General features: G+C 40.3%; 2 protein-coding genes across 24 annotated transcripts in view; both read right to left on the reverse strand.

Moving 5' to 3' along the window:
* The window catches only part of LOC103391611 (mitogen-activated protein kinase kinase kinase kinase 4), a 76,528-nt gene extending 72,999 nt beyond the window's left edge, over positions 1–3,529 (reverse strand). For 13 of the 21 annotated variants that reach the window (XM_025063942.1, XM_025063940.1, XM_025063933.1 and 10 more), the window contains exons 1-2: positions 3,233–3,319; positions 1,865–1,930 (exon numbers count right to left, since the gene is read on the reverse strand). In XM_025063942.1, coding sequence (XP_024919710.1) covers positions 1,865–1,930; positions 3,233–3,304 — 138 coding nt within the window. In that variant the 5' untranslated portion in view covers positions 3,305–3,319. Of the gene's footprint in view, positions 1–1,864; positions 1,931–2,232; positions 2,753–3,232; positions 3,320–3,507 lie in introns of those variants that run through there. The other 8 variants (XM_017039901.2, XM_017039895.2, XM_025063934.1 and 5 more) reach the window with 6 other exon arrangements.
* A 49-nt stretch (positions 3,530–3,578) lies between these two features.
* lonrf2 (LON peptidase N-terminal domain and ring finger 2) overlaps positions 3,579–9,662 on the reverse strand; it is a 12,570-nt gene continuing 6,486 nt past the window's right edge. Inside the window, exons 7-14 of one of the 3 annotated variants that reach the window (XR_522799.3) lie at positions 9,624–9,662; positions 9,397–9,511; positions 8,800–8,921; positions 8,525–8,711; positions 8,228–8,362; positions 7,949–8,098; positions 7,414–7,669; positions 3,579–4,751 (exon numbers count right to left, since the gene is read on the reverse strand). The exon at positions 9,624–9,662 is cut by the window's right edge and continues 61 nt beyond it. Coding sequence is in view for 1 of the 3 variants with exons in the window: in XM_008327944.3 (XP_008326166.1) it covers positions 7,511–7,669; positions 7,949–8,098; positions 8,228–8,362; positions 8,525–8,711; positions 8,800–8,921; positions 9,397–9,511; positions 9,624–9,662 (907 nt within the window). In the remaining 2 variants the exon portion in view is untranslated. Of the gene's footprint in view, positions 4,752–5,128; positions 7,670–7,948; positions 8,099–8,227; positions 8,363–8,524; positions 8,712–8,799; positions 8,922–9,396; positions 9,512–9,623 lie in introns of those variants that run through there. The other 2 variants (XR_003052249.1, XM_008327944.3) reach the window with 2 other exon arrangements.

Below are 9,662 nucleotides of genomic sequence, written 5' to 3' on the forward strand. Positions count from 1 at the left end.
TCTCAGATGCTGCTCACATGTGTGCTCCACATTCAAAATCTGAAAGCCTTCCTGCTAGCCTTCGAACGTCACTCCTTGTTACCCATGTGTAAATTAATCGGATGCAATCCTGCTGATACTGCTCTTGGAGCTGTAGCAAATAGGGTCACACGATTGCGACGTGACCATGGTTTTCTTTTGTAAGTTTACAGTAATTACATTTAAATAGCAACTAAATTGGGTTGTCTAAAATGTCTAAACTGACCATAGGTCCAGGAGTCAGTACGAATGGTTGCTCTTTATATATAAGGCCCTGTGATGGACCAGGGCCAGACGGCCATTTTGACATCACATTTTTGGCCACCCCAGAGACTTTTTTCTTTCTAGAATTAGTTTTTGATCATGTTCGTAATACTGTGTTTCAAATACAGAGTAGCCAAATTAGTTTTTAGTTTAACTTTCTTTTAAATGACTGAATTACTTGTAATTCCAGACGAACCACATTTACATTCCAAGGGATCCCACATGGGGCTGCCACCCCAAGGTTGGAAAATACTGCGGTAGGAGATGAATGAATGCATGCATACAATAGTTAATGTTTTATTACCCTATAAAAACTATATCCATTTATAATTTGTAAAAAGCTGATGATTATTTTACTCAATTATTAACGTAGCTGCTGTGAGGCAACAGTGAGAAGGTCTGCAGTTAGTGTCCAGATGCCAACAAATTTTCCAAGGTAATTATAAAATTGTTGAATTATTTGGAAACAATGATACAATTTTTTAAACAACTATATTTTCAAAATCCTTATTAAATAAACAAATTATTTTGGAGCAGTAACTTTTATTAATGCAAATGGAGCATGATAGAAGCAAAGGTTGAAAAATGTTTACCGAACCTCTCTAGAGACACACTTTGTTAGAACTGGTATGGTTCGTTTGTCAATCCGTTAGGTTAACTACGACATCTCACTACCTGACTAGTTCAACCAAGTCTGTGATTGATATAATGGGCACCAGGGTTTCATATTGAAATATGAGTACTAATAATACGAGTTTAATAAATCCATTTATCAAGAGACGAATGCGAGTTGAATCATTCCTTACAAAACAGACAGAAATCTCCACAAAACTAGCTTTGTCCTCAACCACCATTCAACAAAGCCTTCCTTGTATCTACAGCTATATCATTTAATTCTGACTTTCGTATTATTTAGCAAAAGAAAACCAAGAAATAATATGGAAGATTATTTCTTATCACACCGACAAAATTAAAACAGAAACGACAATAAAATACATCCATGGATTATTCAGCCTATTCATCGGCATTAATGGACTGGAATGGGAATGCACCAGCCTATCCCTACAAATGCAGCAAGATCCACTCCATCAGGGGGGGAAAAAGGCCTGCTGGGCAGCAGTGTGCACAAATGCGCAGTGAAACACCGCCCACCTAATGGCGTACGAGACGGTCAACATGATAAAGGCTGTCATAGATACGAACGAGGTCAGGAGTGATGTGTGAGAAGAAATGCCGTAAGGATGGAAGGAATATTTTAGTGGGGTGTGGATGAGAGAAGGAAGAGGGGGGAGGAGGGGAGAAGAGAAATAAAAGATGAGGAGAGGAGAGGAGGTACCACTCTGAGACCAGATTGGATAAGCAGCAATGATAATTTAGCAAGAGAAAAAAAATGGATGTCTGTGCTTCCGAGGTATTATGTCATCATGAGCAGAGCGTTTCCTGGTGCAGTAGTGGCAAATATATCATAAATATACGGAGACATCTTAAAATGAGGAGGGAAAAACCTAGGAGTGTGTGTTTGTGCTCCAGTTTCTGCCTCAGCACACACAAAATACACCCACAGATGGAGGCTCACACCAACCTTGTACACTTGTCCATAGGTGCCATTTCCGACCACTTCTACCAGCTCGAAAATCCCAGCAGGGTCCTGCAATGTGGAACAAAAACGACATTGAAAGGAAGTTATTAATAAAATCCCTATAAATTCCTTAATGCAGTCAGGTTAGTTGGATATTAGAGCCGGCAGCGCCCGGCCTGTGGTGCGGGAGGGCGGATATAAGACAAAGGAGAATAAAAGAAGCTCCGGCGCTGAGGTTTTAATGAAAAATGCTATTTAAACGGTGTCGTTGTGCTCTTAAATGTCTTCAGAAATAAAAACAAATGTCGGTTTTTGCAGCAATTATCCCTGCTAGTGACAAAGCACACACGCAAGTGCACACGGATACTCACCCGCAGAGATGCCAGGTCTATCTCTCCCAGACTTTTAGCCGGAGAGTCGTTAGCCATTTTCGTTCAAAAACGGGGAAAATGTGCAGGAAAATGGCAAGTTTTCGGTTTTACTTCAAGCACACAAGGCTCGTATCATCGTCGGCTGTTTTATATTTTCAATGCCGCTCCTATTGTTTGTGTCCAAGCAGAGTTTTGCCTCGTCGTAATCCCGGTGTGCTGCTTCGCGCTGCTACATACCGACTATCTTCTAATGTTAAGATTCCCTCTCTCTCTCTCTCTCTCTCTCTCGCTAACCACGCCCCTTCTTTTCTCTCAGCAGGGGCGGATCAAGATACTGTAAGGCCCTACGTCATAGAAAGAGATGTCCTATTTCTGGAGAGGTTGACTGTAAAGACTTACATTATTAAAGGTCAGTATCAGGCACGGCGGCTGACCAATTTGTTTAATCCATTTTCGAAGGCAGCATGGAGGCTATTAGTGCTTATGAACTGGGAACGAGCGAAATAGTTAATGTTTGCAATTTTTTAAAGGTGTACTTTATATGATATGTACATTTTGACAAATCGTCATGTAAAAATCGTATGTAAAAATGAAAAGACAACCAGCCTTACTTAGAAACGTAATAGGATATTGTCCAGAACAAAAGAACTTCAGAATTGTTTTTTAAGTAAACTGCCATTAAGTGAAACATTGTTAAAAACGTTTCTGGTGATCACTATCATATTAACTTATTAAAAATTTTAAAATGAGTCCGTTGTAGTCCGTGATAAGTGGATTGTTGTCAACTTATTTAACAGTAATATTATAAATGTAGTCAAATTTATAATATTTAAATTTAAACCTCTCCATGAACTCTACACGCCAAGATACCATTTTATAAAGAAACGCTGCCCCCTTCTGGACAGTTAAAATAACAATCTTCATAAAATGCAAGCTTTTGTACCTACGTCATTTAAAAAAGAAGCTGAAACACAAATCCATGAATGGAGGCCATACTCACCAGGTCGAGAACTTCGATATGTGCATGAGGTCTCAAACTTTGATATATATATTTGATACGTGCACAAAACATTAGAAAAAAGATTTACCTATTTAAAAATAAAATTAAAAGAAAAGTCAAAATTAATTTTTGGGTGTTGATAATGGCTCCATACTTAATGACACTATACGAATCTATAATAGAATGAAAATGTAGTATTTCTGTTGGTCTAGATGCTTGTGGATAATCAACTACCCACAAAATGCCCTTCAAAGAAAACTAAACGTAATGTTTACCTTGTTGGTTTTCTAAAACCTGCCTTCGTCACTCGTCGACAGTACCTGTAGTAACACAGAGAGACCGGTGATTAAGACTGAACTGTCTTTATTTCTGCAATAAAAAATAGGTATGAAGAGCTCCCTCTGTACAAATATAGCAGGAAAATGCAGCACGTGTGAACACTGCTCCCGTTTGAAGAGCCAGCAGCTGCAGTGGAGTCACAAACTCTTGAAGGACAGAATCATACAGAGAAACTCAGTGCACTTGCACACTGACGATGCAGTTACAGCCGCAGCAGGTGTCCTGTGGAAACAAGTCTACATTTAATGTGAACACAGAACGGTTGGTTTGAACCAAAAACCTTAGCGTTCACAGTCACTCGCCCGCCATGTCATTTATGTAATGTCAAAACACTGTTATAATTTCACTATTTTCATACCCTGTTTTGGGCAATTCACATCGAATTGATTTTGAAGGTGCTGACAGGACGCTGTAGTGAACTGACATATATCTTTTCTTCAGATTGATTTTTATGGTAAAACTCCACAGGACAACTGTGAGCGCTGTAACTGCACCGCAGTTAGTCTGATGCACTGAGAGGAGAATTGAGATTAAAACAGAGGGAGATTAAGAGACAGAGGAGGAGACAAAAAGTAAAACAAGAAAAAGGTTGAAATATTCCATAAATAAAGCACGAAAAAGGCCTCTGAGTAGACATTGATAAAACACAAAAACCATCTAACATAATATTTCACCAATACTTACACTTCGAGGACAGAGAGAAAAAAAATTTAAAAAAACGGAATATAACTGTCGGTGTGTGAAAGCCAGAGATTTGCTACAATGGGACACATTTAAGCTCCAGACTGAACGAATCTAAGAAGATTCCACTGAATCTGGACATTCCTAAATGCAGAATGAGAACGGCTCCTTTTTAACCACACGTCCAAAAAACGGCAGGACGAATGATGCACAGTGTCGTGGAGTTGCACTTGTTCTTGTTAGTCGTCTGTGTTTGTGTCACATTGTTTTGGGCACAATCACAATACCGACTCGACAAACGGATTTTCCAAGGCGCCAGTCGCTTATCTATCTGACTGAATGAGGTACGCAACGCTGCCGTACTGTACAGCTGAGGCAGCAGTTATTTTTGTTTTGTTTCAGGATTTCTGGCTCAGGTAGGAAGAAGAGTAGCAGCTGTGTCGTCGCTTCTGTCAATGCCGTTGTTCATCGATTCTGTGTGCGTGAGTAGTTAGTCGGGCTGTCAAAAAAGAAAATATATATTATACACAGTATATACACATATATATAAATACATATATGTAAATATATATATGTATACATATATACATACATATACATACATATGCACATATATATAAATATACATACACATACACATACATATACGCACATGTATATACACATATACATATATGTATATGTGTATATACATGTGCGTATATGTATGTATATACACATATATGTATATGTATGTATACATATATACATATATGTATATGTATGTATACATAACTGCCATGTGATATTTCAGTTTTTCTTTTTTAATAAACCTGCAAAAGTCACCAAATCTGTGTTTTTCTGTCAATTTGGGGTGCTGTGTGTACATTAATGAGGGAAGAAAATTAACTTTAGCAAATGGCTGCAATATAACAAAGAGTGAAAAATGTAAGGGGGTCTGAATACTTTCCGTACCCACTGTATGCCAGCAAGCCATAGTAAAAAAATTTTTTTTGCGTCCTTAGTTCTACTAACATTACCAGAACATCCAGTCACAAAAAAGTTTCACCTTTGAAAAAGTGACAGCCCCAGAGAGAAAATCCCATAGACGACAGCCAGGCAATACATTCCTGTAGAAAGTTTCCTGTTTTTTGCTTCATATTTTCAGTGTTTTTGTTTAACTTGCTGCTGCCACATTCGTGTGGCCCTCAAAGAAACTGCACCTTGGTCACAGCTCCTGTTGAATACTGCTTTGTTCATTTGTATAGTAACATTTGACCCCCCCCCCCACCCCCTTAAACTTCCCAGAGCAGAGGGTTGGTTTGGTTAGTCATAGGGACAGGCCAACACTGGACGCACTAGTGAGTAGAGTCTGCTTCACTGATCTGCTGCATTAACTACGTGTTTTGCATAATTAGTGTTTGATTAGAAATTAAAAATGAACATATGCTTGAAATAACGTCAGGGTTTTTGGGTCACTGGGGGAAGTACGTTACAAACTGCTAATATGCTACAGAATCCACATCACCACCCTAACAAGATCTTGGAAAGCCAATTTCACAATAGTTCAAACTAACCATGATCATGATTGAATCCTATGTACAACATCCCACTGAAATCCTATACCTTACCAGAACTCGAGCAAAAAAAGCATCTAAGCATCACTGAGATAAACCTGAGATGTAGATGTCTTAACATGATGCATTTGATGATATGGTAGGCCTTCGAAAACATATATACACACACACACGTGTGCTTGAGAATTTACACTACCACTGCATCTGAACAGCAAAAACCTGAGAAGCTGTTGGGAATTGTGCACTTCTGGAGTTTGGACATTGAATAAAAAACACATCCTATGAGTACAAAAAAAACCCAAAATATAGGCTATCAAAGTTCAACCTCTCCAAAAATGAATTACTGGTTTTCTCAGCCAACCCAATCCTACATTCAATATAAGAAAGATGGGGCCATATCTAACCCAAAAGGATACTCAGCTCCTGGTACAGATCGTTGCACGCTTGTGGGATGAGCTACTGAAAACCACCATAACAGGGGCATCCCTGCCTATTTTCAAAAAGCTATTCAGAAGACCCAGCTACTTCCCTTCTATCTCCACCCTAGACAAGAAGTCCCACTTTACTACATAGCAGTCTTCTTTCAAAATTTCCTCGATGTAGCTTGATTGTTTTTTCTCATCTTGTCGGCCATTTTAAATAACACCATCAGCTAAATGAATAAATGTAACAGTAAAGAGAGCTGGGCATATGCTGTCGCAGCAGCTTTTCTAGATTTCCAAATTGTGTGCATGCTATCTCCCAGTCACTAACCTTTTCCAAACCCTAAAAAGACCATCTGACGAATCAAAATGTCAGCACAATTTCTTTCTTAATTTCTATTAAATTTAGATTTAATTTTGTTGAGGATCCAAGCTTAAGCACGGTTTGCCTAGCTTCTACTAGCAGTGAGAAAAGCAACAAAGGCATGAAAGGATTCTCCACTGCCACAGTGTTAGCTCTCTCATCACACCTGTCCGCCTCCACAACACAACTAAATGATTGTTAAAAAGCATAAGAGATGTTCAGTATGAACCACTTCCTGAGTGGGAGCTGTGGCTACTTTGACCAGCCGTGTTTCAGTGATGCAGACTCTATGCTCACACATGCGCCTGTGCGGCCCCGTTCCTACTTACACAGCTTTAACATTGAAGTATGGTGAATAGATTACATCAGTGGAGCACTTTCCTGTCGGTCTGTTGACCACTCTTGGAGCTTCACCGTGTCTGTGTTGTTCACCCATTCACACATGCATTCACACAGTGACACAGACACAGCATTAGTGGCAGTGAAGAGGTTCAGTCTCTTCATTCAAGCTATTTTGACACCACTGTAGAGAATCGTCTGTGGTGGAACCAGCTAGGCCCTGCTGCGCTGCGGGTTTTTTTGTTGTTGTTGGTGGTGCTTTTTTTTTTTCTTTTTCTCAATCAGAATGGAATTAAGAAAATCACCCAGAAGAAACTTTAATGGAAGCAACAATATTCTTCTGGCCTGATTTCCCCCATCTGGTTAGAAGACAAGAGGTGAGAGGTCGCTAGTGTTGAAAGTGTCGTAGTTTGGTTCAGCCAAAATGTGTTGTTAGGAGGACCAACCCTGGAGAAAGGGATTTTCATCCTGACTTCATACCTCGATGTGTCCCTTTTGACAACTGACCAAGTGACGGAGTAAATGAGTAACTGAACTGCATAGAAGCCTGAGCATCTTTCGCTGGGCGTCTCAGCGGTCACCGTGGCCGCTTGCGGGTGACAAAGATCAGGACCCTACGAATGGCGATGAGTCGGTCCTTCAGGGATGTCATGGCCAAGATGGTTAGCTGCGCCCGGTTCTCCAGAGGAAGCACCGCAAGAAGCCACCAGCACCAGGCTGGACCACTGGAACTAGCCTACAAAATACAAGACGTACATAAAGAAAATTGCTTAAAAAAACACAGTAACTCAAGTCGCATGCCTGGAGGGACACACTGTTTGTGTCATTATTGTTAAACCTATGACTATTTTCCTTTAGCCTAGATGTTAAACCGAGCTTCGAACAGGATTTGTGCAGTTGATTTTTAAACCCACCATGTAAACGAATAAAAAATAATTCCGTTTTAGATCAGTGAAGTGAAGGCATTTTCTAACTCTGCTACATACACATTTTAATCTACAAAGATTCTTCAGACCTGTGGGTCGAGGTCTTTACTGGGAAGATGTCCAAAATGGCTTAGTATCTGGCTCTTCATGTTGTCCTTCAGTGAGGTGAACCAGCTGTTGGCCTGCTCGTACACGGAGTCATGAAGCTTCAGAAGCTCGGTCAGAATTTCACCCTCAACCTGAAAACAAATGCTTGTTATTTCCTTTTAAATGCAGAACAATACGTCCAACTGGCAGGCTTTCAGAGACATGTGTTTCTTTGTTGGATTGTCAATATAATCCAGAGCCATGTTCTACTCTCCGCTCACTTTATTGTCCTCCAGATATTCAATCTTTGCTGTGTTGTAGCCATCTCTCTGGCCATGGCTGATGACCTTGAACCTGGACACACCAATGGTGTCGACAACGGATCGCCCATCAGGAAAAAACTTCACATCTCGCACCTGCGCACACACACAGACACACACACGATATTCATCACATTGACTCTGAATGAATCACAGATATTTCATATATACATTACACACACGATATTCACCACATTGACTCTGAGTGAATCACAGATATTTCATATATACATTGTGCGGCCAAGTGAATGGTTTCACCTGCAGCATACAGCCATAATCTGCAAATCCCTTCAAATCATCAGCAATACACATGCCGAACTGTTTCGTCCCACTCTCCATGGAACGTCGGATCAGGAGGCGGTAGCGAGGCTCAAACACGTGAAGTGGGCAGGGGATTGTGGGAAAGGCCATAGTGCACACAAAGATGGGCACTTCCTGGTTCAAACTACACGAGACGACGAAAACAAAAAATATAAAATTGGTTTTCGATGAAAAATAGACAGAATTGTGTGTATACTGTGTGCAACACTTACTTGGAAAACTCTTTCATCTCTTCTTCGTGGACTTTCTTCCTCTCTGCCAGCTCTTCACCGAGAAAACGCTGTAGCACTTCCTCTGTCAACAATGTCTTGTTGTAACCCCTAGTGGCTAAATACTGGAATTAAAAAGAAGGATGAACTATTAGGGCCCGAGGTTCATTAGTTAATCAATGTAGTTGGAGCATTTTTAAAGTTTATTTACTTTTATCAATTGCTGTTTCCTTTGGCAACACAGGAAACGGCTGAGTGTGTACCGTCTGGAGCCCTATGCCGCACTCTACCATATACATTTTTATTTTTCTGTGCTCTAGTTCTCTGGTGTAATTACAGGTTATTACCAGGAGATGGTGTACTTAGACCAAGAGACAAACATAGTATGAAAACTGATAGATTTCTGAAGCACAACAAAAAGCTGGCAAACAAAGTTTTAGTACTTCTGCTAGCTTCAGACACACCACCATTCCTCGTCTACTGCTAAACCTGTTAAACTGACCTCGTCATTCATTTCCCTAACCAAATTATACTTCACATTCAATCCCACTACTGTCTATTTCCAATTTAACTTCAGGAAATGTGATTAAATGTGTGTACCTCAGACAGATTCTCCTTGCACAGAGGGCAGTTCGGGTTGTGGTCCATGCAGCGCTCCAGACATTTGAGGCAGAAAGTGTGTCCACAGGGAGTGGTCACCGGCTCATAGAACAATCTGAATCACAACCACACGAGTCAACAGCTCATTCAGTTTATTTGGTGCCTGTACTTTTTGTCGTCTGTCTGTCATTCAGTTTGAGTATGCATGTGTGTGGGCATGTAGTGACCTCATGCAGAGTGAACACTCCAAGTCTCCACTGTCCAGC

This window comes from Cynoglossus semilaevis, chromosome 16, assembly GCF_000523025.1.
Source record: "Cynoglossus semilaevis isolate Cse_v1.0 chromosome 16, Cse_v1.0, whole genome shotgun sequence".
NCBI lineage: Eukaryota > Metazoa > Chordata > Actinopteri > Pleuronectiformes > Cynoglossidae > Cynoglossus > Cynoglossus semilaevis.